Genomic DNA, 26,913 nt, shown 5'->3' on the forward strand with positions numbered 1-26,913 from the left:
GCTGCGTTTAAATTCGTGCAGTCCACCCAGAACAATGGAACTCTCAAAGGATCTAATCCATCCTGCCAGACTTCTGGCCTTTTGTCACAATGGTACTGTCACATTTGCTTGATATTTAAAGTTATATTGTGAGTGTACATGGATGTGTATATGTGTGTGTGTGTATTGGGCTTCTGCAGTGGCTCAGTGGTCAAGAATCCGCCTGCAATGCAGGAGCCAAAGGAGGCGCGGGTTAAATCCCTGAGAAGATTGCCTGGAGGAGGACATGGCAGCCCACTCCAGTATTCCTGCCTGGAGAATCCCATGGACAGGGGAGCCTGGGGGGCTACAGTCTATAGGGTCACAGAGTGGGGCATGACTGAAGCAATTTAGCACACACACATGCATATATATAGAGAGAGTGTGGATACACACACTATGTACACACACACACATGCATGTGTGTGTGTGTGTGTATATATATATGTATATTTTATACATATGAAATATTCCCTGGTGGCTCAGACGGAATAGTGTCTGCCTGCAGTGCCGAAGACCTGGGTTCGATCCCTGGGTCAAGAAGATCCCCTGGAGAAGGAAATGGCGACCCACTCCAGTACTCTCGCCTGGAAAATTCCATAAACAGAGGAGCCTGGTAGGCTACTGTCCGTGAGGTTGCAAAGAGTTGGACACAACTGAGTGACTTCACTTACTTACACTTGCTGCTGCTAAGTCGTGTCCAACTCTGTGCGACTCCATAGACGGCAGCCCACCAGGCTCCCCCATCCCTGGGATTCTCCAGGCAAGAACACTGGAGTGGGTTGCCATTTCCTTCTCCAATACTTATATGTATATTTCAAGCCAGACACAGATTTCAAATAACTCTGTATGTTTCTAAGAGGAAACCTTGTAAGTACTTCCCTATCTGGCCCACTAACTTGTAAAGACCTAAGAAGCAAGAATTACACCTTATTTATGTGACCTTATTTATGTACAGTATATTACTGTACAATGCCTTGTGTTGTTGTTGTGTGCTCAGTCATGTCCGAGTCTGTGACCCTAGGGACTGTAGCATGTCGGGTTCCTCTGTCCATGGGATTTCCCAGGCAAGAATACTGGAATAGGTTGCCATTTCCTTTTCCAGGGCATCTTCCCAATCCACAGATTGAACGTGGTCTCTGGTGTCTCCTGCATTGGCCGGTGGATTCTTGCATAGGGTCAATGAGTATCTTAATTTTTTTAAGCCTGGAAAGATATAATTCTAATCAATGACTATTTTCATGTTTGCTAATCTCTTGGTGACAAAGTAAACTGTGAGGTCGTATCTCCCCTTTCCTTTCAGTAATTTTAATAATTTAACCATATTCTTAGAGTTTAATGTAGTTTTTTTAAGGGTCAAAGGCAATAAGGAAGCATATCTGGCCCCATAAGCTCATGTTAGTTTTTTAGTCATCAGACTGATTTAACTAGCATAAAAAACCCAGGGTCACCCCTCATAAACTACCCTACAGAAAACATTAGCCTGAAATGCTACCTTAAAGCTCCTCTGGGTCTAGTCAATCCAAACTCTTTGCTGAAGTTTTCTCCAGCTTGATTTATTCTTCCCAGAGGTATCATGATAATATACAATATGAAAATGGCTGTATTTTAGAAAGAATTTTAGAAAGTAATATGGAAGTAGTAAACGGCTAATAAATCATAGAATAAATTTTGCCTCTTTATCCATGGGGACCACTTGAGTGGCCCCCTTATGAGAAAGCAAATAAAAAATGTAATGGGCATGTTTTGGCAATTGGTAGTAGGAGAGAGGACCATAAACAATGACTTTAATGACGATCGTAACCCAGCTGAGGTCACTACAGTTTAGAGGCTGTCTGGTAAGTTAGATTTCAGGGTCCTCCCTGAACACCTCCTGATTTTTTCCCCAAAACCATGGCTTTTCCCAGCAGTTACAGACAGAAGGAGACAAAGTAATTCAGTCCCAAAGTTTAAGCCATATAGCCCCAAACCCATTATTCCCTATAGCTGCAGAAATGACCCAGACTCTCTTGGCTACTAAAAACCAAAGTCAGATTTCCTGGGCCCTGATCCACTCAGAGCACTTGATTTAGCCAGAACCAAATAAGCCTTGAGAAGTAAGACAAAGAGAAAACCATTGCTTCTTTTTGAGACTTCACTCTTCAGTATCTCTTCCTCCAAATACTAAGAAGTAAGAGTCAAAGAGTTGTTTCAGACCAAATTTTACTTTTTTATATTTTACCCCCTAAAAATAATTGATACCAATTGAGTTATGTAGTATTGTACTTTATAAATGTTTATCACTATGCCTTTCTAAGCAACCAATAGCCAGCATAACATCTATGGAATCCCATGATTTCATTAAATAATAGTGAATATGATTGTGCAGAATTTAATTCCGTATCTATTATTTTGGCAGATGAATTCTTTACTACTAGCGCCACCTGGGAAACTCATTATCCTTTAGTATCTATTATCATTCTGAACCTTTTTTTGGCTTAAATAAAATTTCTCCAAAAGTACTTTTAAATTTCTGTCATCGTGTCACCCCATAATTAATGGTTTTTCATAAAAAGTCTCATTTTTCACAAAAAATGTTAATATGACACAATCAAGAGAATTTGAAAAAAACATTTGGTTTTCATATCCCTATGACTTTAAACATTTTTCTTATTTCATTTCCAGGATGCACACCACTTCCAGTCATGAAGGACAGAAGCAGCACAGATCACAAACTTTACCAATAATTCGAGGCAAAAATGCACTTTCTAACCCCAAACTCCTCCAGATGTTAGACAATACCATGACCAGTAAGTAAACCAGAAACAATAGCAACAAGATGGTTATCGTTTTTCTCTAGACATGTGCAGGAAATAAATTCATTCTGTTTCAGAATATAGGGAATGTTGCTGTGCCCCTCAGACCACTGGTTTTCAGGCTTACTGTAGCCCTGAGAATGTTCCTGAGGAGAGAATCAGCTGCTACTGCTGCTGCTAAGTCGCTTCAGTCGTGTCCGACTCTGTGCGACCCCATAAACGGCAGCCCAACAGGCTCGCCCGTCCCTGGGATTCTCCAGGCAAGAACACTGGAGTGGGTTGCCGTTTCCTTCTCCAATCAGCAGGGAGTAGTTTAAAAACGTAGTGTTGTGGGACTTCCCTATTGTTCCAGTGGTAAGGACTCTGTGCTCCCACTGCACCGGGCATGGGTTGGATCCCTCACTGGGGAACCAAGGGACTCTGGCATCGTGAGAGTTATGGTGGCCTCTCTCAACCTGATTATTATCCCTCTGGGAAGAGGAAAAAGTTGCCTGTGTCCTAGAAGCAGCAGGCGTGCCATCTTGAATCCAGTGCTGCACACATTCTAGGTGTGAATGAGGTAAAAAACGAGATCCAGTCCTTTCATATCATGTAAGTGTGCTTGATTATGGACACATGACCAAAGTTAGCTATTTGACAGTATTTGCCTTAACCTGTAAATACATTTAGTACCTTTCTGAAGAGGTCATTCGTGCAGATCATCCACTCAGACTCTACATTTGATCTATTAACCTGGAGCATAAAACTTGACCCAGACTAATTATGGAGGAAATATGACTATACTGACAGCTGAACCAATGGAAAAGAAGTGGGAAATAAAGAACAGACTACTCTGATTCTTTAGAAACTCCATACCTGACCAATGAAAAGGGCACACACACTGTCTTCATTGGTTCAAGCTACTAAAACAAGATGCATCAGACTGCGTAGCTTAAATAAAAAATATTTACTTCTCCTAGTTCTAGAGGGTAGGAGATCCAAGATCAAGGTGCTAGCAGATTTGATGTCTGGTAGAAACCTGCCTTGCAAATGGCTACCTTCTTGCTGTGTCCTTACATGGTAGAGATAGAGATGATCCCTCTGGTATCTCTTTTTAAAAGGGCATTAATCCCAATCATGAGGGCTCCATTCTCATAATCTAATTACTTTTCAAAGACTCCACCTTCACATACCATCACATTGTGGATTAGGGCTTTGATCTATTTGCTTTTTCATACTGTTCTGACTCAAGGGACATGAGTGAGAGCACACTTCGGGAGATAGTGAAGGGTGGGGAAGTCTGATGTGCCACAGTCCATGGGGTTGCCAAGAGTCAGACATGACTTAATGACTCAACAGCAACAACAATATGAATTTTGGGGGAAACACACATATTCAGTCTACAGCATCCACTAAAAACTCTGTCTAGTATTCTTGCTTCAGCCGATAAAGAAATTGAATAAATGTAAGCATTTTGATTTACTAAATTACTCATCAAAACACCAGTGAAGATTGTGTGTCTATACATAGGTTGTATATTGTATCCACATTGTCCATATTGTATATATGTTGTATATGACTAGGTTGCAATAGAAGAAAGTTTTTAATAGGGTACAAAGACTTGTCTCAGACCTTTATGCTGTTTTCTACTTTGGACTTTGTAGGCAACTCTAATGAAATAGACATTGTGCACCACGTGGACACGGAGGCCAACACTGCTACAGAGGTTTGCCTGACTATTCTAGACCTGCTGGCCCTCTTCACTCAGGTCCACCAGGTGAGTGTGACCACAGCATCTTCTGCAACATGACAAAACTAAAGATGGAAAAGTCATGTGAAGTCAAGAACATGTTTTTAAGACATTTAATGAAACCCATTAACCTTCCATAAATCAAGCTGTGAGTGGAAAGCATCTTAAAGATGAGATTCAGAATTCATCAGTTCAGTTCAGTCACTCAGTGGTGTCTGACTCTTTGTGACCCCATGAACCGCAGCACACCATGCCTCCCTGTCTGTCACCAACTCCCAGAGTCCACCCAAACCCATGTCCATTTAGCCGGTGATGCCATCCAACCATCTCATCCTCTGTCATCCCCTTCTCCTCCTGCCTTCAATCTTTCCCAGCATCAGGGTCTTTTCCAATGAGTCAGCTCTTCACATCAGGTGGCCAAAGTAGTGGAGTTTCAACTTCAACATCAATCCTTCCAATGAACACCCAGGACTGATCTCCTTTAGGATGGGCTAGTTGGATCTCCTTGCAGTCCAAGGGACTCTCAAGAGTCTTCTCCAACACCACAGTTCAAAAGCATCAATTCTTCAGCGCTCAGCTTTCTTTATAGTCCAACTCTTACATCCATACATGACTACTGGAAAAACCATAGCCTTGACTAGATGGACCTTTGTTGACAAAGTAATGTCTCTGTTTTTTAATATGCTGTCTAGGTTGGTGGTAACTTTCCTTCCAAGGAGTAAGCGTCTTTTAATTTCATGGCTGCAATCACCATCTGCAGTGATTTTGGAGCCCCCCAAAATAAAGTCAGCCACTGTTTCCACTGTTTCCCCATTTGCCATGATGGGACCAGATCCCATGATCTTAGTTTTCTGAATGTTGAGTTTTAAGCCAACTTTTTCACTCTCCTCTTTCTCTTTCATCAAGAGGCTCTTTAGTTTTTCTTCACTTTCTGCCATATGGGTGGTGTCATCTGCATATCTGAGGTTATTGATATTTCTCCTGGCAATCTTGATTCCAGGTTGTGCTTCCTCCAGCCCAGTGTTTCTCATGATGTACTCTGCATATAAGTTAAATATATTTTCCTGTTTGGAACCAGTCTGTTGTTCCATGTCCAGTTCTAACTGTTGCTTCCTGACCCATATACAGGTTTCTCAAGTGGCAAGTCAGGTGGTCTGGTATTCCCATCTCTTTCAGAATTTTCCACAATTTGTTGTGACCCACACAGTCAAAGGCTTTGGCATAGTCAATAAAGCAGAAATAGATGTTTTTCTGGAACTCTCTTGCTTTTTTGATGATCCAACAGATGTTGGCAATTTGATCTCTGGTTCCTCTCCCTTTTCTAAAACCAGCTGGAACATCTGGAAGTTCACAGTTCACGTATTGCTGAAGCCTGGCTTGGAGAATTTTAAGTATCACTTAACTAGCGTGTGAGATGAGTGCTATTGTGCGATAGTTTGAGCATTCTTTGGCATTGCCTTTCTTTGGGATTGGAATGAAAAGTGACATTTTCCAGTCCTGTGGCCACTGCTGAGTTTTCCAAATTTGCTGACATATTGAGTGCAGCACTTTCATAGCATCATCTTTCAAGATTTGAAATAGCTCAACTGGAATTCCATCGTCTCCACTAGCTCTGTTCATAGTGATGCTTTAGAATTCATCAGAAATTGGCAAATGCATAGCTGATATACACACAGACATTTCATTATTTTCCAATAATAGACACTTCTTTCTTCCTTGTTTCTCTCCTGTTTTATGTCAGGCAAGCTGGGCTGAGTGAGAAGGTGACCCTACGTTTTCAGTATCAGAGGGAGAGACAAATGATTCAACTAGATACAACAGATAAACAGACTTAACAGCTAGAGAAAACCAAGTGATAACGTTGAGCATCTTTTTGAGTGCTTACTTACCATCTGTAGATCTTTGGTGAAATGATACCACTACCAGCTCTTAGAATGGCTACAGTTTAAAAGTTTTGGCAAGAATATGGAGAAACTGGAAGTCTCATTCACTGGTGGTGGAAATGCAAAATGGTATAAACACCTTGAAAAACAATATGCTGAAATAAAAAATTAAACAGAATCTATCATGTGACCAGCCATTCCAATTCTAAGGATTTACCCAGGAAAAATAAGTGTTTGCTCACACAAAGCTTTATACATGAATATTCATAGAAGCTTTATTTTTAATAATGAAACACTGGAAACAACCCAAATGTACTTCAGCAGGTGAATGGATTTTCTAAAACAGTGATATAGCCATACAGTAGGATACTGCTCAGTTATGCTCAGTAAAAGAAGCCAAACAGAGCATTTTTTATATAATTCCTTTTAAATACAATTTTATAAAATATGAACTATAGAATTTGTATGTCAGTTACACCTCAATGAAGTTATTAAAAACTTCAGCTCAACCTAATGAGCTTTTGAATGTTAAGGGTTTAATTAGAAAAAGTTGAACTGGTAGAATAAAGACTATACGAAACAGAATGATTGTACCAAGAAAGTCCTACATTCAAGTAAAAAGTCAGCATGATGGTAGAAAAATCAAAATCCACGTTTTAATCCTTTATTGCTCAGTGGAAGTGTCAGTCAAATCCCATACATCTTACAGACTCTTCTATCAGTGCCTTCGAGGACCCACCTGTCTATGACCTCTTCATCTTCTACCTCTCTCCTGACTGCACCCTGACTCACCATGCTTAGGCTACACAGCAAATTTTTTCTCCACCTTGAACTCACAAGCTCCTTTTCAGCTCAAGTCCCTGGTACCAACTTTTGTTTCTTACTTGGACAGTCCTCCCAGATCTGGCCAGGGCTGACTTTTTCAGCTCACCTGTCAATTCAACCATTAGAGGAGTCTTAACCATCCTACATAAAGTAATCCTACCCCCGACCCAAAGCATTTACTTTCCTTCCTATTATCCTTCTACTCTGTTTTTTTATTTGGTAACTTTTTTCAGTCACTGCTGTATATATGTTTCATTGGGAACAAGAATAAGACCTTCTTATTTTGCAGTTCATTTCCAGCATCCAAAATCGTGCCTATCACATAGCAGATTGCTGTTGTTGAGTTGCTAAGTTATGTCCAACTCTTTGTGACCCCGTGAACTACAGCATACCAAGCCTCCCTGTACCTTACTATCTCCCGAAGTTTGCCCAAGTTCATGTCCATTGAGTTGGTGATTCTATCTAACCATCTCATAGCTGGTCCAGAGAAAATATTTTTTGAAAGAATACTGGTGTCCTTCCACTCATCCTAAATAAGTGCTGTGTTGAATTTCCAGAGACAACTCCAACAATCTGAATGTCAGAATTCAATGATGAAAAGGGTCTTTGACACCTACATGCTCTTTTTCCAAGTCAACCAATCAGCTACTGCACTGAAGCATGTGTTTGCCTCGTTGAGGCTGTTTGTGTGCAAGGTAAGAGTCCAGGTTCCTTGGAGAGCTCAGTGAAGTGTTTATTACTGACACTGAAAGTGTTAGTCACTCAGTGTGTCCGACTCTTTGTGACCCCATGGACTGTAGCCGGCCAGGCTCCTCTGTCCATGAAATTCTTCAGGCAAGAATAGTGTAGTGGGTTGCCAAGCCATTCTCTGAGGGATCCTCCTGACCCCAGGGATTAAACCCAGGTCTTCTGCATTGCATGCAGATTCACCACCATCTGAGCCACCAGGGACACCCATTACTGACAATAAACAAGCATTAATCCTTACGTCTCTCAGTAGGGTGGAAAGAAGGGTTGTTTGATTCTATGTTGATTTATTTGGTTTTATTAGACTGATTCATGGTCTCAGAATAAGTTCACAGCCTTGACGGCCTATCTTCTGGATATAAAAAGGGAATAAAATTGGCATTTGGCTTCCAATTCTTTGGGTTCTCAGTGTTTGTGGCAGAGAGTTAGGTAAAATATACACCATCAACTGTGATTTTAAATCGTTCCACTTCAAAAGAGTCCCCTTTGAGGACCTGTGGCTTTACAATGTTGAGTGAATAGAAACTATCTCAAAGCTCTCATTCTGTTTCTTTGAGTAATCATCCATTATTGATGCAAAGGATACTTACAACATGTTATTTAGTCACTCAGTCATGTCCGACTCTTTTGTGACCCCATGGACTGTACCCTGCCGGGCTTCTTGGCCATGGGATTTCCCAGGCAAGAATTCCCAGGAAGTGGGTTGCCATTTCCTCCTCCAGGGAATCTTTCTGACCCAGAGATCAAACCTGCATCTTCTGCATTGGCAGGTGGATTCTTTACCACTGGGCTACCATGAAAGCCCCAATACTAGCATCGACTTAGGTAAATAAAATTATATCTTCTTCCACCTACAAATGGTAGAAAAAGTCTAGGTTTAAAAAAAAAAAAGAGGTTTTGTTCTAAGGAATTTTCAAATATGAGAATGAACAGAGCGAAATTAAGGAATTTGCTCATTTCACCAGCACTTCTGTCTCCATAGTTTCCTTCAGCATTTTTCCAAGGGCCTGCTGACCTGTGTGGATCATTCTGCTATGAAGTCCTAAAATGCTGTAACCACAGGTCACGGTCAACTCAGATGGAAGCATCAGCACTTCTATACTTCTTTATGAGGAAGAATTTTGAATTTAACAAGCAGAAGTCAATTGTACGGTCGCACTTACAAGTAAGTGCTGCCAGTTTTCATTAATGTTGTTAAAGCCACTCATCTGTTTCAGCATTGATACAAGCTTCCTGTTTCCAGGGCAACCAGATCCCCATTCCTTCATCAGATTCCTCTTTAAGGATGCTCATCACACTCAGTTCTGATTCACAGAAAGAGGGCAGCTGGACAGAAATTAGCAAAGTCCATAATTCCACTTGTACTTTTCCTTTTTTCTGCCAGGGAATAAATAGAATCATATGGAACAGAGGTCCCCAAACCCAGTTTGGTCGATGGCCTGTTAGGAACTGGGCCACAAAGCAGGAATTGAGGGGAAAGCAAGCAAGTGAAGCTACATCTGTATTTACAATCACTCCCTATCGCTCCCCTTACTACCTGAGCTCACACTCAGGGCTCTCACTGATTCTGCATTATGGTGAGCTATATAGTTACTTCATTATGTATTACAATGTAGTAATAATAGAAATAAAGTGCACAGTAGATGTAGTTACTTGGATCATCCCAAAACCATCCCCCCTGCCCCTGTCTTCCACAAAACTGGTCCCTGGGGCCGAAAAGGTTGCAGACCACTGATAATAGAATATACAACTTGAGAAACCATGATTATTTCTAGGATGCCAAATTCCACCAGATTCTGAGCACATTCGTTGGGCCTACAGGGGTATATTCATGATACATCCACCCAAGTCAATGGTTTTCTTTACACCTACGATTTTGGAGTTACTTACATTTGAGGCTCCATTTTTGTTTTCTCTTTCAGCTCATCAAGGCCGTAAGCCAGTTAATAGCTGATGCTGGGATTGGAGGCTCTCGTTTTCAGCATTCCCTTGCTATTACCAATAATTTTGCTAATGGAGACAAGCAAATGAAAGTAAGAAATGCATTGTGGACTTTTTTTAAGGAATTGGGAATAAACTAAGCTGTTGGATTCTTTTTATGAGATGTCAAAATCACAAAAAAACACAAATTCTGCATTTTATTTATTGACACTTTGAGTCCTGACATTGAATTTGCTTCTACTTTGAGCATGTAATCTGTTAAGTGATATTACCAAGGTATGGGGCTGAATGATATGGGACAACAAAACTAACCACATATATCAAATATATATATATAATGCACAGTGATTCTCTCATGATCCTACTCTTGGTCACATTCATTTTACCTTTCTTTTAGAACTTTGTGGGGACATCTCCTTCAATCATTATACTGAAAAGTCCTGGGGTAGAGCCTGGCGACAGGCATGAGTGAACCCAGGGATTAAAATAATGTTTTCAGATCTCTTTCCCCTACCGCCTCTACTTTTTTGCCTCTCTGTCTCTCAGTTCAATTTTCTTCGTTTACTTCATTTACAGGTAGGCTGTCCCCATGAGCTTACTCTCTCAGAAATTCTGAGAACACTGGTAGTAATCTGTGAGTGGGAAATTAAAGTTCCTAGACTGAGTCTCTTTGATCCAACCTTGTATCATATGCCCAATCCCTAAACCAATCACTGTGACCTGGGGTATCAAAGAATATGATTGATTATCCAGGCCAGTATCATGCCCAGCCCTGGGAAGGAAGTGGTGTTATTGTTCAGTCAGTAAGTTGTGTCTGACCCTTTGCAACCCCATGGACTGCAGCACACCTCTGTCCTTCACTATCTCCCAGAGTTTGCTCAAATTCGTGTCCATTGGGTCAGTGATGCTATCTAACCATCTCATCCTCTGCTATCCTCTTCTGCTTTTGCCTTCAGTCTTGCCCAGCATCAGGGTCTTTTCCAGGGAGTCGGCACTTCTCATCAGGTGGCTGAAGTATTGGAGCTTCAGCTTCAGCATCAGTCCTTCCAATGAATATTCAGGGTTGATTTCCTTTAGGATTGACTGGTTTGATCTCCTTGCAGTCCAAGGGAAGGAAGTAGACACATGCAAATCACACAAACCAGAGCCAGAGAGGATGCTAGATGATGTCAAAGGACAGTTAGGATGCTGTCACTAGAAGAATATAGGCTAGAAGACAAAGTGGACTCTACTATGACTCATCTTCAAATGTGCACAACCGCAATCACAATACATAGAATTTATCCACAGAGAATATACATATTTGTGAACAGTGTATAAAATGCACTGACCATGATGCCATGCCATAGCTAAAAGCATAACTTGAAGTGAGTTAACTTGTGAAATCTAAACAGATAATGACCCAGGCTCTCTGTTTTCCAAAGAACAGCAATTTCCCAGCAGAGGTGAAAGACCTGACTAAACGAATAAGGACTGTTTTGATGGCCACGGCTCAGATGAAGGAGCATGAGAAGGATCCAGAGATGCTGGTGGATCTCCAGTACAGCCTGGCAAACTCCTACGCCAGCACCCCTGAGCTGCGGAGGACCTGGCTAGAAAGCATGGCCAAAATTCATGCCAGAAACGGAGACTTATCTGAGGTGATCAGCAAAGACTCGGTCCTTCTTTGTCAGCATAGTCCGCTTAATCAGGACCATTGGATTGTCATTTACATCAGGAATATAAAAAGTTACCGTATTGCCCAACTAATGTCAATATGACCTGATTTTATTGGGTTGACCAAAACGTTCATTCAGGTTTCTCTCTAAGAGTAGATGGAAGACCCAAATGAACTTTTTGGCCAACCCAACATGTCATGTGCAATACATTTGCATGTAAGATTCAAGGATACCTGACTCCACGTAAATGATATCAAATAAAAGCCAGAGTCTAGGGGGACCAGCTGCAGTTGTAGGATGTGCAGTGGAGACCAAATGCTAAAGCCTGAGGCTAGGGAGGATGATTGTAAGGGTATCTGGAAATTAAAAGTTATGTAAGTTACTGTTGTGTGTGTTAAAACTTATTCCCTGGAATTAGAGTGAAATGGGGAAACATACCATCATGGTGAGTAAAGGCAGTTTCGAGTAATATGTCCTCATGCGCGACTCATCGAACTAGCAATAGGTTCACAGTTCTAAGGGCCATGTTGATGACAGGCCACTGTGTGACAGTTATAAATCAATAGCTAACCTTCCTATGTCTGTTTAAACACTGGTGGATTTATGGGCAGCAACTCACAGCACCCATGTGGAGCAGTTCCAGACACTCAGTGGGAAAGTTGTGCTTTGTTCCCAAAATTTTGCCCGCTTTGGGAAGAGATGAGTTTGTCCAAGAAACCTGTAATTCTTCTAAATGCAGGTGAAGGGCTCTGGGATGGATGTAGATCTGAGCAGAGGCCTCACTGGATAGCAGTTCGGTGAGGACACAGAAGAGCGACTCCAGTTCCCTTGGATCACCCTGAATGTGGAGAAGTTCTCCACAAAACTTCGAAAGGAAATGCTGAAGTCATTTGGATTCTTCAGCCACTCAGCATCTAGTGTGTGTTGAGCAATGTTCTAGGGCTTTGCAATAGATTTTAAAGGGCAATAAAATGTCACTGAAATAATCTGGTTAAAGAATGCATACACGATACATTAGGTCACACTATTTCATCAACTGCTGCCTCTTGAGGCTACCATTTAAAGATGACAGAAATTCTAAGGGGGTCTAGGGCTGGAGGTTAAAAAAAAAAGTAAGAAGACAGCTAATTTTCACTTCCAGTTTATATCCAGATGCTGTTTAGAGAAAGAGGAGAAACATAGATATTAATGCAGGAAGATAATTCTGTAGAAAATTCTTCAAGTCAGCTCATTCACCCACCTGGAAACTAAATCAAGAAAAGCAAACCAAAAAAAAAAAAAAAACCCAAATATGCTTTTTATTCTTGAGGGTGTACTTTTTGGAAATCTAATTGATTGTTACTTTTGGTTCTACCATGAAAAGGATTTCTCTGCATATTCTGATTTGGAATACAGACCTTCCTTGGAGGATTAGTCTGAATTAGACTGATAGTAAAATCTTTAGTATGAGATAGATGGTAAAATCTTCCTCTCACACTATTTGCTTTTCTCTTACAGGCGGCCATGTGTTATATCCATATAGCTGCCCTCATTGCAGAATACCTGAAAAGAAGGGGTAAGACAACCATGTGTGGGGAGAAATCAACATGTCAAAACCTGATAGATAAACTAATACATACAATGTATTTATTAGCTTTAAATTGATTAATCTCAGTGTTTTAGCAGTGTTAGTTTTCACAGATATTTCTAATGACGCTGTACTTTTGAGTTTTACCTTTCTCTTCATGTCATCATCGTGTTTATTTTATGCACAACCCGGCTAACTGGTCCACTTCTTAGTTCCAAATGAGAAGGCTTCACTGGTTAACGATTCATAGTTTCATAAGCTTGAATTAACATAAACTTGTAACAATGTCCTAACTTCATCTTGCACTGCCATAGGTTACTGGAAAATGGAAAAGATTTGCGTACCATCCCTGCTCCTGGAGGATGTCCACCCTTGTGATAGCAATCCATTACTAACAACTCCCAGTGGAGGAAGTGAGTGATTTAACTGGGCTCCTTTACCCCCAGGGCATGGTGCAGAGGAAACCAAGTCCTGATTCAGTTTCACGCCAATGAAACTTTTAAATGTATTCCCAAAAGCAAAAACTGTCTCGGACCTACATAACTTAACTCTGTCGAAACCCAAAGTTCTTACCATTCAGAAATTCCATCATCAAACTTTATGAAGTTTAGGGACCTCAAGAGTTCTCAGCAAACAGAAGTGCATCTTATATAATATTATGGCCATGTTTTGTTATCAATTTGCATGCTAGACTGTCTTTGGGATTCTATTCTGAAATGGATGAATTGTTTAAAATTGCAAGGGAAATCCATTTTATTGTTGAAATGTCATAAAACTGTTTATTCAAAATAAGGAGTGCAGAAAAGTGACATATAAATATAGTATACAGGACGGTGGGCTTCCCAGGTGACTCTGTGGTAAAGAATCCGCCTGCCAATGCAGGAGACGCAGGTTTGAATCTTGAGTTGGAAAGATCCCCTGAAGTAGGAAGTGGCAACCCACTCCAGTATTCTTGCCTGGAAAATTCAATGGACAGAAGAACCTAGCAGGCTACAGTCACATGGGTCCACAGAGTCGGACACGACTGAGCAACTGAGCATGTACACGCACATACCAGGACTGTGCCTATAATCTACATGTTTCAGTTTCTTTAAGTATACATTGATTCTGACAATTTATAACGTATAGTAATTTACAGTATAATCTTCCTTTAATTAAAAATATTCCATCTTTAACATCTGATAAACATTTTGTAATGATAACCAATTATTCTTTGTAAAAAAAACAACAATGTATCCTTGTAAAATTCTGTTCAAACCCAGTTTATGAACTTCAATCTATCTCATAATACTCTCTTAACTTTCAAAATGAAATGGAAAACTCAGTGTATGAACAAGAGAAACAAATATTTAAATGTTTAGATTAAAATATCTAAACAAAAGGGAAATGGACTTTGGTTGTATCATTCTGGAAACATAATTCTTTTGGTCCCTTATTCTTTTAAATACGTATATATCTCCCAAAGAGTTTCAGTGGATTTTGCAAATAAGATATTTGAACCAAATGACCAAAGTGAATTCTGAGACAGTATGCTCATTCGTTTGAGGGCCTTGAAGAAGACACCAGACTTGGCCTCATGACTCATGTCCACGATAAAATTCAAGGGTCTCCTTGCTCAGTTTCATGCTTCCTATTTATACAGGCAAGTCATCAAAACCATTCTTGTTTTATTTAACATGCCCTTCGTCCTCATCTGTTTTTTTCATAATCAGATACCATACAGTTCCATAAAAGTTATTTTGAGAAACCTGATAAAACTAGGTGTCAGTTTGAGAAGTTGTGGGAACTTGCAGCCCAAAATGTTGTCTAAATCTTGAATATTCAAAAAAAGATCTAAATACGTTTAGACCAATAATGATATTGGAATAATATATCCATTGAGAAAAATATATATACCTATTGACTTTTGGACAATGAGAAGGTTGGGACACCCAACCCTGGGGATAACTTTACAGTTGGCCCTGCATATCCACATCCACTGATTTGACCAACCACAGACAGTGCAGTGCTGCAGTATGTACTTACTAAAAAACATCTGCATTTAAGCAGACCCATATAGTTCAAATCTGGGTTGTTTAAGGGTCCACTGTATGTGTTTTATAAACTTTAAATATTGAAGGTGATTATTTATGATGCATTAGCATATATTTCGGAGAAGGCAATGGCACCCCACTCCAGTACTCTTGCCTGGAAAATCCCATGGACGGAGAAGCCTGGTAGGCTGCAGTCCATGGGGTCGCTAGAGTCAGACACGACTGAGCGACTTCACTTTCACTTTTCACTTTCATGCATTGGAGAAGGAAATGGCAACCCACTCCAGTGTTCTTACCTGGAGAATCCCAGGGACGGGGAAGCCTGGTGGGCTGCCATCTATGGGGTCACACAGAGTCGGACACGACTGAAGCAACTTAGCAGCAGCATATATTTGTATTCGTTGCCATACATCTGAAGCTCACTGGCATGTATTTGAAGTCTTCAATGTGTTTCTATGTTGTGATGTTTCTAAGTCAGAGAAGTAAACTGTCCCTTCACTACAGTGTACACATGATAAGAAGACAGTTGGCCCTCTGCATGTGGGAATTCCAGATCTGCAGATTCAACCAACCACTCCATCAGTGAGAATCCACAGATACAGAGGGCTCATCCTACTATGTCGTTTAAAATAAAGGACTTGAGCATTGTGAAAAGGAAGTGTTAGTCCCTCAATCATGTCTGAATCTTTACTAGGCTCCTCTGTCCATGGAATTCTCCAGGCAAGAATACTGCAGTGGGTAGCCATTCCCTTCTCCAGGGCATCTTCCTGACCCAGGGATCAAACCCAGGTCTCCTACATTGCAGGCAGATTCGTTACCGTTTGAGCCATCTGGGAAGCCCAACATTTGTTTGGTGGAATTGGGTCTTAGTTGTCATATGTGCGATCTTTAGTTGCGGCATGCAAACTTTTAGTTGTGGCATGTGGGTCCCCGACCAAGAATCGAACCAGGGCCCCTTGCATTGGGGATGCAGAGTCTTAACCACTGGACCACCACCATTTGTAGAGTTTAGTATCTGCTGGGGGTCCTGGAATCGATTCTCTGTGGATATTGAAGAACAACTATAGAGGTGAGTTTAGGTGACTCCATAAAATACAGCTTCTTCGGTTGTACTAACAACCATCATCATCCAGGAAGTACTATGTCATGGCTTTTCCTGCTCTATTCAATCCTCATATATTTTAATGTATTTAATTACCAAAGAAAAATGCTAATAAAACGTTGGAAAGTAGAATTTTTAATACAAAGATTCAATTGTAATAATTATTATCATTATCATTTCTAGCATGTTTTGGGGTGATAATTTAGTCACATAGCCAATGACCTGATTATTAAAAATGTAAATATCCACAAAAGTATTAATTATAACTTAAAATGCACTTGCTCCAAGGTAGGCAACTGCACTAAGTTCTGTGCTGTGGAAATATCTCAATTAATTGCCAATAAGGAGTCTGTGTGTTAGATGCTGTTATCCCTGCCTGTTTATAGGACCTAAAGAAGTTAGGCAGTCTGCCCCGGATCCCCCTGGTTAGCTTGTGATGGGGCCATGTTCAAGGGCTGGTCTGTCACTCCAGACTGTGCTCTTAACCTCTCATATTCCTTTAACGTTCTGATCTGACCCCTGTCTGGACACATGGCTCATTATCAACTATTTTCATATGCATCTGCAGAGTTCCATCTTTCTTAGTCTTGGTGCCCATGAAGCTAAGAAATCTTGAGAAGTTTTCTAAATAATGCAAAAGAGTGAAAGTTAGTGAGTACTGTGTATTGTCTTTAGAAGGCAGTGATGATAACTGGGTATTTTCTCAAATACTAATGCTTTGAATCCTTTCAACATCCTTGAGATTAGATATTAATGTCTCTGATTTAACAAACAAGGGATACAGACTCCAAAAAGCTAATTAAACCAGAACATTGAAGTACATCAATCCACAAGCCTGGTTCTGTCCATAATCCCATAATAGCTCCTTAGAGAAAGCAGGTCAGCTGAGAACAATACAAAAATTATAAAAAAGGGAAAACTGGTTTCCTGGCAGAGTATTTATCAACAGTCATAATCTAACTATCTCATTGATGTGTGAGTATTATAACCACCACATGTAACATCATGTAACACAAAGTCACTATCTAATCCAAGCAGGATTTGGCTCAAATAATAATGTTCCATTTTCCTCTGTCCTCTTAAGGCATGTTCTCTATGGGCTGGCCAGCTTTTCTGAGCATTACACCAAATATTAAAGAAGAAGGGGAAATGAAAGAAGATTCTGGCATGCAAGACACGCCATACAATGAGGTTAGATGAAAATTATCGAATATATTGTAATTAAGTAAGAAGATACATTGAATTGTAACATTAAACTAAGTAGGAAGGAGAAGATCTCATTCCAAAATCAAAGTTACCCTATAACATGACTTAGGCAAAATAAAATACAAGCTAAAATTAAGCTAGATTCATAGATATCAAATTCCACTGATAAAGTGAAAATTTAAACTAACTTTTAATTCTCTAAGATGGACCCAAATTTATGCAATCAGCTCTTCTACAAAATACAAAATATGATAAGGAATGCTGAAAATTTTTTGAGCTGGTCACTTTTTTTTAGTGCACTGGAAAATTTATTAACAAAGAGACTTGAACAGAAAGTCTCACTAGTTTCTGCAGAAAACCTCCTGGTATGCAGACTACAGTTATTTTTCAAAAGAAGCTTTCTATCAGGAGTTACTTAGCAACAATTCAAGTGAATAAAATAGAGCTCCCCTCCTCAAGTAAATAAAATATTTCAAAAGCTAATTTTTATTCATAATATTACATAGGTTTAAAAAAGGATTCAGAAAACAAATCTTGGGGGACATGTTAAAGAAATCTTACATAAGGCTGTACATTAATTGAATGTACGTTGCAAACAGTAAATGTAACTACACATTTGCATTAACTATTTCAAACTGTTTAAAATCTTTTCTGAAAAGACACTGGAAACATTCCAGCAGTATTATCCACTTGCTTTAGAAAGTATATAATTTGGTTCAGTTGAACATTTATTAAGCTCTTAGTATATGTGAGACATTGAGACAAAGATAAATAAGGCAAATTTATTTGGGGAGACAAAGATAATAAGGCATAATCCCAGTTCTTGAAGAGTTTAGAATCTTGTGAAAGATAAACATCCTTCAAGGTGGGGGCAACCACTCTAAGACCCAATAGCTAAATCTAGGCATCGTCTACAGCTGCAGTTAAAAAGGGAATACTTTTTAACGTGACAATAATTAGAATGCAGATGATGGAACATAAATAAAAGCTCTGCAGACTTTTGCACTGGGTCTTGACATTTGCTAGGATTTAAAAAGTGTCAGATGAGAAACTAAGTTTCTCAAAGGAGCAGCGGCAACATCACAGGCAAAAGTATGGAAATTATAAAGCATCCTAAGAATGGTGTGGTACCATCTAGTACAGCCAAAGTGCCAAGTCCATGCCAAGGTGCTGAAGGGGAGGGCCACTGAAAGGGAGGTTGGTACCTGATTCTGGAGCTCCTTCAATGTCATGCTAGAGAGTTTAGGCAGCAGTTCATAGGCACTGGAAAGGTTTGGGACAGTGGCAAGCTCATGATCAGGTTGATGTCTTTGGAAGAAAGATTACTAGAGAGCTGTGTGTACAGGACCTGTGTGTACAGGACCAGTGTGTACAGGACCAGTACGACCAAACTGGAGAGGGAAAACAGTTTAGCTTGCAAACTATTTCATGGTGTCTGGGAGTGAAGAAACAGGAGTCTGATCTAAGCCTGTGACTGTAGGAATGGGAAAAAAAAAAAAAAAAAAACCTGACAGATCTGAATACTTTTCATAGATTTAAATTAGCAAGTTTGAGGGACTAATAATGTTATGGAAAGAGAAGAATCCTAGAAGACACCACTATACCTCCCGGGATGGATGTAACTGCCAGTCACAAAGATGAGGGATGCAGAAATCCCACTGTGAAAAAGATTGACAGTGCAATAGTTTTGGAAGCAAGTTTCAGGGATGGGACACAGTCTTCATTGTGTAAAATCGCATTTTCATTTGGGGAATTGCAGAATATCCTGGTGGAGCAGCTGTACATGTGTGTGGAGTTTCTTTGGAAGTCTGAGAGATATGAGCTCATCGCTGATGTCAACAAACCCATCATTGCAGTCTTTGAGAAGCAGAGAGACTTCAAAGTAGGTGTTCTAAACCCAGGAGTTAGTTCAAATATCCTTCATTACCCCAGAGAATTACTTACAATTTTCTATTTTTTATGTTGGCTTCATCTTCATGAAACCCTTTGTTTCATGTTTTCAGAAATTATCCGATCTTTACTATGATATTCATCGGTCATATCTGAAAGTTGCAGAAGTGGTGAATTCAGAGAAGCGACTCTTCGGTCGCTACTACCGTGTGGCATTTTATGGGCAGGTAAGTTTCCTACTAATATGAGCTTTAATGTTGAGTAGTTGATTGCTGTCTTTCATTCTTAACAAGACATCTAAGTATATGTGCCATAGGACTCAGGGGGTGGGGTGAGGGTAGGAATATGTTTGGGTATATTTGAGTGTTTCTCTAAGTGTGAGGGTCTATGTGTTTGGCCAGAAAAATGTACTAAATTGAAAAATAAATGAGCAGAGCCCTCCTTGGGTCCTAATACAGATCGAGTTAAAATAGTGATTTTGAATTTCTTGAAGAAAGAAGTCACTTCTTCTTCAGCACCCTCCTCCAATTCTCCCCAAAACGTCTAAATACAGGTTTGCATCATATTTGAAAGTGAAATTTAATTGAATATTTTTAAGCAATGCAATCCATAGCATTCCAGTAAATAAAAGGTTCCTAAGGGCTCTACCATATTAAAGCCATGAACCTTTGACTTTAAAATCATTCATTTTCTTTTCTCCTACTTTCAAACCATCACTGCTTCTCCGCAGAAAGTAATCTACTTGTTTTGTTTCTTATACTAGAGGTCAATATCATTTCAAAGTGATTTTTCTCAGTTTACTGCATAAATAATGAACAAGATAGAAAATATTAGCTAGCCATAGCATTGGCCTAAAAGCAAAATGAACTTATGTTATATATTAATTATGAATGTCTCTGAGCCATGCTTTAAGTGGGATAAACCCAGGGACCATCCTGTTTCTTTCCTGGAGGGCTTATAACCTTAATGTATTTCAGCACTCACATTTCAGACTATTACTTTCATGGAGAATCATTCCATCCTTTTATTTTCACAGTTAGAATGACTCTCAGCCCCGCAGTCTTCCATTTTTTTCTCCCTTCATGTAAAGCACAGTTTCACATGGTTTCTTGTCCTCCTCAGACTCTTCTAAGGCTGCAGACAAAAGCATCAAATTCAGCATGGTTATTCTAGATCATTTACCACTGAAGTCTTTTGGAAGACATACATTGTCCTGTAATCACCAAAGGCGGTTTAAAAACTAACATCTAAATTAGTCAAGATAGCTGCTGTCTCCCTGGAAAGAAAAGTGTAGCCACTTACCATAAACAAATTAATCCAACGTAGATTTCCCCCACTGCACAGGAGCGTCAGGACTGTGTATACAGTCTACAGAAAGAAGCTAAGTTTACACATTTATGAATTCCCTGGAAAAGAATCTGAACTATCTGAAGTGAGAATGTGTATTGGGAGAGAAAAATGTGGCAATCTGCAGGAGGGGAGGAAAGAAAAGGACATGATCTTTCAAACCAGCAGTAAACAAAAAACAACTCTTGACCTTAATGAAACCTTCACAAGAAAAATGGCAGAAAACCCCATCAGGAAGGGAATGTGGGAGCTGAGGGATTGTAGGAGAAAGACAAGGGTTTTCCAGGAATGGCCACAAACTAACTGAGCAGTACAGAAGTGACAGATAAGATGTGAGTTCAGCAAACCTAAATTTGAGTCAACAACTGTTCCGGCGATCTTTCCAAAGAAAAGTAATGAACTGCTGTTAGTTTTCTCTGGTCACGGAGACCAGAATGCCTACCTGATGGTTTCTCCAACCAGCGTCTAAGATGCTGTTTACTAGACAGGTGGAAACGAAACAGTTATGCTCCTTTCCAATGAGATTTTAATGCAGATGTTTACTTTTTTCTTCTTTTGGTCTTGATTGTTCCAGGCTGTGGTAAGTTCTCTCCCTCTCTCCATTTGCATGCCCTAATAAGCCTCACACTTCCCTCTGTATGGTTTTACTGAACCCTAACTTTTTTGTGCAAATGATCGTTCAGTACCAAGGTAAGATAATCCCATTTCCATTCATTTTGGAGTCATCCTGCATTTCTGGAACTAAATTGTGTTTATTCCAGTTATCTGAATTACAAAAATGTATACTTTGCTTTTCATATCTAATATCTTTCAGCACAGAGGTCGGTGTAGTATGAAAAGCTACATACACACACATACGCACACAGAGAAACATGGGCACCACATGTTTGAAATATATGGATAGTAGACTAACTGTTGGAACTTGCCTGCTCAGTTCAGGCCACCAGAGTTGCAGCTGATTAAGAAGAAATCAATGGGCAGAATTTCAAAAGCTGTAGTGATGGCCATTGGTGGGTATCTTCTGGGGTCCTGAAAGGACTATGCCTTTTCCAAATAAAATGAGTATTGTGGAGAAATAGGACTCTCTTTAGTAGTGAACTCTGAGCATTCTTAAAGGCAGTGGTATTAATTCCCAGTATAAGTGATAAACTACAGTAAATCAGGTTAAGTCTCCTCAGATGTAAAAAGAACCTATGTAAAAAAAATTGGAGGACAAGCCAAAGGCAGTACATGGCAGCACCTAGAGATTTGTGACACAGGATTTTCCCTGTTATTTTGAACTGTATGAACTTTCCCATATTCAACCATTTTTTACTTACAAAGATGGCAATTTCATGTGGCTCAAAAAATTACTTTTGAAAAGAACTGGAAGTGAAAGTGTTCATAGCTCTGTTGCATCTAACTCTTTGTGGCCCCAGGGACTGTAGCCCATCAGGCTCCACTGTCCATGAAATTCTCCAGGCTAGAATACTAGAGTGGGTAGCCACTCCCTTTTCCAGGGGATCGTCCCCACCCAGGAATCAAACTCGGGTCTCCTACATTACAGACAAATTCTTTACTGTCTGAGCCACCAGGGAAACCCAGCTGGCAAGGCAAATTCTTTCAGTATTCACACATTGTCCACAGCTCTGCTTCTCTGACTAGTACATACTTTTTTGTAATTCTTTAAATCCCTTCCCCTATCCATACCATATCAGTATTTTCTACCTTCATTTGTAAATTTGGGGTCATGGGTCCTCAACTCACCTACTAAAAGAATACTTGAAAACCCCTCTAACTAAATAGACTTGGGGGGAAAGGGGAAGGATGGGAGAGAGCTACTTTCAAATGTCCTAACCTTGTTCTTTTTGCAGATTTCTCAGTAAAGTGTGCTGACCGTGCACCTGATGTTTTGTATGCTGCTAGTGTTCTCAGTTGTCTTTGATTTGAAAGTCAAAGTGAGCTTAAAAAGCAAAATGTCGTGTGAAATCTGCAGACCCAAGTACATGCCTGAACATGGTGCTCTGTAAACTCAAACCCCAGCTGCCTTTGAACAAAGGAGAACTAATGGAGGTCATTGTGATAAACAGCCTCTTTGATGACTCCTCAGTCACCATTGTTCAAATGATATTCAGATACCTGTCCCCAGACTCCAAACGAAGCACGTGAACTATTGTGTTCAATGGCAGCAGACAATGCACGTCACTTCATATTTGATGATAAAGAAATAACCAAATAGATTGGCACATTCCTCGAACATGTGCAGAATGAAGGTGCTAAAGATCTAAGAGAAAATCTTGACTATTTCACTAGCATAATCCCCATGGTCAGACATAATTTCCTTTTCATCACAGTACCTTATGTCCCTGTAAAATTCACTTTTTAATATTCAAACTGATGTCTCAAAATCATGCTCCAAGGATTATGGGAATATAATATGTGATCAACTCGTTGCCTCCACAAAGGCCTTTGTGTAAATATTTCAGTGTCCCCTGTAGACCAGTGCTTTCCCTTTACAGGGTTGACTAGAGTAATGTTATGTCTGCAATGAGCCAGACCCTGGAAAAGAATTTGGCAACTGTTCTTTTGCAGCAAGAACTTTAAAAACGCAAGTCTTGCATAGCATGACTTTTGTAATCCAACACCCTGGCATCATTGACTATGGAAATTTTACACAGAGCTGACTACATGAAACATCCCCCCAAGTGTCCCTGAAGTATTCATTTTAAGAGTAATGAATTGCCAGTAGTGATCAAACAACCACTGTAATCAATGAAATCCTTAGGCTCTGGTATTTAGCATGAAAGCAAGTAAGTGAATACTCATTGCATAACTTAAAACATCAGATGGCCCTGGGATGAAATGAGTGAAAGGCCTGGGGAATTTGATTCTATTCATCAAAGGATTGATTCTGTGATTCTCAATCATGCCTACATGGGTGTAGATACATTTTAAAATCTTGATAGAAAAGGGGGTTGGGGTTCAGAGGGAAGAGCATTTGTACTGGGTACAACCATCACCTTCATGTCAGTGTATGATATACCCTTCTGGCTCCCCTCTTATATGAAAGTCATTGAGAAACATATATATACTGGGGTTCATATTTCTGTGAAACCATTTCTCTGCACCTGTGAAGTTTTCTTTTCTTAGTATTCAGCCTATTATGATTTTCTGACCCATCTTTATACACGAGATTCCCCTTTGGATGCATTCCTCTGTGAGCGTTGAGTCAGTGGAATATAATAGCAGGGGCACTTACATGTGATGTCCCAGTAATGATCTAGAGCTATTGCAGGATTCTGAAATACCTACCAAAACATCTAAGAAGGAGCCGATGATTTTTGTTGTCAATTTGTTGACGTATATTTTTATCATAACCTGTTGCTTTGAAATTTCATAATCTGTGCATCTTAACTCTACTGACTCAAAGTCCATGTTTAACTTGGACACGTGCCGATTCCTAACCATGGCAGATCAGGGAGTTGTTGCCATGTAAAATGACACTTTAAAAAGTCAGCCTAGCTAGGGAAATGCAGAGGTCACATTTCCTGATGCTTTGAAATGCACTTTTCTCATCACTTCGGAGCAAAAGCAAAAGAGAAACTTCCCCTAGGTTTTCTTCACCTTGGGTCCTATTTATAAGTCAATTATTTCATGCACAGAGCATTAAAATTCCTTAAGATAGTCTCCTGTTCGTCACTGGGCTTTGCTTTGATGGTTTCCTTGGATAAAAGGCAAGCTCACATCCTAGCCATTTTCAGAGATGCCATTTCTCTGGCTCCATAAGCTCTTACACAAAGCCTGGCAGACAGCAGATTAACATGTATTCTGCTACACCAGCTCCTTTCTATTCATTTTATAAAATCATCTCAATAGGTTTGTATCTCCATGTTCTATAAATTGATTAATTCTAATCATAATTCTTTCTGATCAATCACTTACCAAAATATCAAAATAAGCATCAATAGTCCATTTACAATAAGGAAAAGTGTAATTCCCAAGCAAGAGAACTTGAGTGTGTATTTTTAAGCACTCAAAACTCAGTTAAACTATTTACCTCGTATTGTGTGTATGTGTGTGTGCTCAGTATTGTCTGACTCTGCGACCCTATGGACTGTAACCCACCAGGCACCTCTGTCCATGAGCTTTTCTCAGCAAGAATACTGGACTGGGTTGCCATTTCCTCTTTGAGGGATCTTCCCAACCCAGGAATCAAACCTGTATCTCCATTGCAGGCGGATTCTTTGCCGCTGAGCCACCAGGAAAGCCTTGCCTTATATTAGCCAGAACTCAAATTGCTCTGACAGTGTTTTCCTTTATTACTGTTATTATGCTCATCATAGCCAACAATCTCCGGTAGGCTGGGCACTGCCCTTAGGGTCTCCTAAGTCTAAGTCTGTACTGTTTCCCATCCTCCAGACCAAGGCGTAAGAATGAAAGAAAGTCACAGGTCATGACGAAGGCCACAAAGGTCATAGGAATGACAATAAAATACTGTTCTTTCCACTCCTTTTTTGCTAACTCTGCACTCAGAAATTTGTTAGGGGGAAAAAATTCACAGTGAAAATGTTTCTTTGTGCTAGTTCTCACACCTTGATGAAAAAATCTTTTCCTTAAATTTGGAAACATTTTTCTCATTGAAATGGAAGCTGTAAACCTGGCTTGAGCTATTGCCCTGTGGGGATTCTGGTTGACGGCCTCAGAAGTCAGTTCTCTTTTGTGTCAGTCTGTCAATTTTAGTCACTTACTTCTGACCTTGAATCAGACACAACTCCATAAAGCATCAACAGGAAAAAACCTAGCAGGCTGGAAGTCATGTGGGATAGGGTCAGACCTCACTACCCCTACAGAGTCTCGAAGAATGATGAGAGGCTTTGCTTGCTTTTAACATCACACATCACTGTTTTAGCAGTCTGGAGTCAAGGTACTCACAATCTGCTGTATTGGTCTTGAACATTTCTCAGAGAAATTGTTCAATAAAAACACCTGTACCAAAAGCAATGGAATCTTTTCAAGCTATACTTGGTGCAAATACAAGTGCAAATACATGCTTTTAAGATGTATGCTCTCTAAGAACGGCCTCATTCATCTGTTTATTCATTCAGCTAACGGGCAGGGATGTCTCTCTTAAGACCAGGCACTGCGCTAAACACTGGACATGCAGTGCGGAACAGGACACGTTCCTGCCTCCAAAAAGCCCAGAGTCGGTCAGGGAAACAGCAAGGAAACAGGCGATTACCTGCTTAACAGGAACTGTGCTGGTGAATGTGCCTTGTTCCTTGTCGTCAGTTACAGCCCATTTATGATACCAAGTACACTCTTCGTGCAGAGAAGGCAATGGCACCCGACTCCAGTACTCTTGCCTGGAAAATCCCATGGACGGAGGAGCCTGGTGGGCTGCAGTCCATGGGGTCGCGAAGAGTCGGACACGACTGAGCGACTTCACTTTCACTTTTCAGTTTCATGCATTGGAGAAGGAAATGGCAGCCCACTCCAGTGTTCTTGCCTGGAGAATCCCAGGGACGGGGGAGCCTGGTGGGCTGCCGTTTACGGGGTCGCGCAGAGTCGGACACGACTGAAGTGACTTAGCAGCAGCAGCAGCATACTCTTCGTGATGGTCAAACACCAGTGAAAGCGCTTTGCGAGTATAAAGCACCATACCGATGTGAGTTGTGATCAGTATTCTCAGATCACCTCACATTAGCTGTGGGGGAAAAAAAAAACCAGCATCGGAATATTTTACCCAAATTTTTATATAATGAGTATGTTTTTAATGGTCAAAAATATAAAACAAGCAAAAAAAAAAAGTATAGCTGAGATATTTTGTGACCTCTAGTATCTTCACTCAGCCCTTAAAAGTTATTTCCTGGGCTTGCCTAGTGGCCCAGTGGTAAAGAATCCACCTACCAATGCAGGAGACACCATTCAATCCCTGATCTGGAAAGAACCCACAAGCCACGGGGCAACTAAACCCATGTGCCACAACGACTGAGCCTGAGCTCTAGAGCCAGGGAGCCACAGCTACTGAGCCCATCTGCCGCAACTACTGAAGCCCGCACGCCCTAGAGCCCACGCTCCGCAACACGAGAAGCCACCGCCATGAGAAGCCCGTGATCGCAACTAGAGAGCAGCCCCGGCTCTCCGCAACTAGAGAAAAGCCCGTGCAGCAACAAAGACCCAACACAGCCAACAA

General features: G+C 40.4%; 1 protein-coding gene across 3 annotated transcripts in view; it reads left to right on the forward strand.

The window, feature by feature from the left end:
* DOCK10 (dedicator of cytokinesis 10) overlaps nucleotides 1-26,913 on the forward strand; it is a 240,864-nt gene that overhangs the window by 200,760 nt on the left and 13,191 nt on the right. For all 3 annotated transcript variants that reach the window (XM_010837054.1, XM_010837053.1, XM_010837055.1), the window contains exons 40-51: nucleotides 1-92; nucleotides 2,683-2,807; nucleotides 4,457-4,569; nucleotides 7,808-7,945; nucleotides 8,980-9,162; nucleotides 9,920-10,030; nucleotides 11,363-11,578; nucleotides 13,094-13,151; nucleotides 13,478-13,576; nucleotides 17,383-17,489; nucleotides 19,264-19,386; nucleotides 19,508-19,621. The exon at nucleotides 1-92 is cut by the window's left edge and continues 1 nt beyond it. In XM_010837054.1, the coding sequence (XP_010835356.1) occupies nucleotides 1-92; nucleotides 2,683-2,807; nucleotides 4,457-4,569; nucleotides 7,808-7,945; nucleotides 8,980-9,162; nucleotides 9,920-10,030; nucleotides 11,363-11,578; nucleotides 13,094-13,151; nucleotides 13,478-13,576; nucleotides 17,383-17,489; nucleotides 19,264-19,386; nucleotides 19,508-19,621 (1,479 nt within the window). The remainder of the gene's footprint in view (nucleotides 93-2,682; nucleotides 2,808-4,456; nucleotides 4,570-7,807; nucleotides 7,946-8,979; nucleotides 9,163-9,919; nucleotides 10,031-11,362; nucleotides 11,579-13,093; nucleotides 13,152-13,477; nucleotides 13,577-17,382; nucleotides 17,490-19,263; nucleotides 19,387-19,507; nucleotides 19,622-26,913) is intronic.

Source organism: Bison bison, unplaced genomic scaffold (assembly GCF_000754665.1).
Source record: "Bison bison bison isolate TAMUID 2011002044 unplaced genomic scaffold, Bison_UMD1.0 scf7180017864068, whole genome shotgun sequence".
NCBI classification, from domain to species: domain Eukaryota; kingdom Metazoa; phylum Chordata; class Mammalia; order Artiodactyla; family Bovidae; genus Bison; species Bison bison.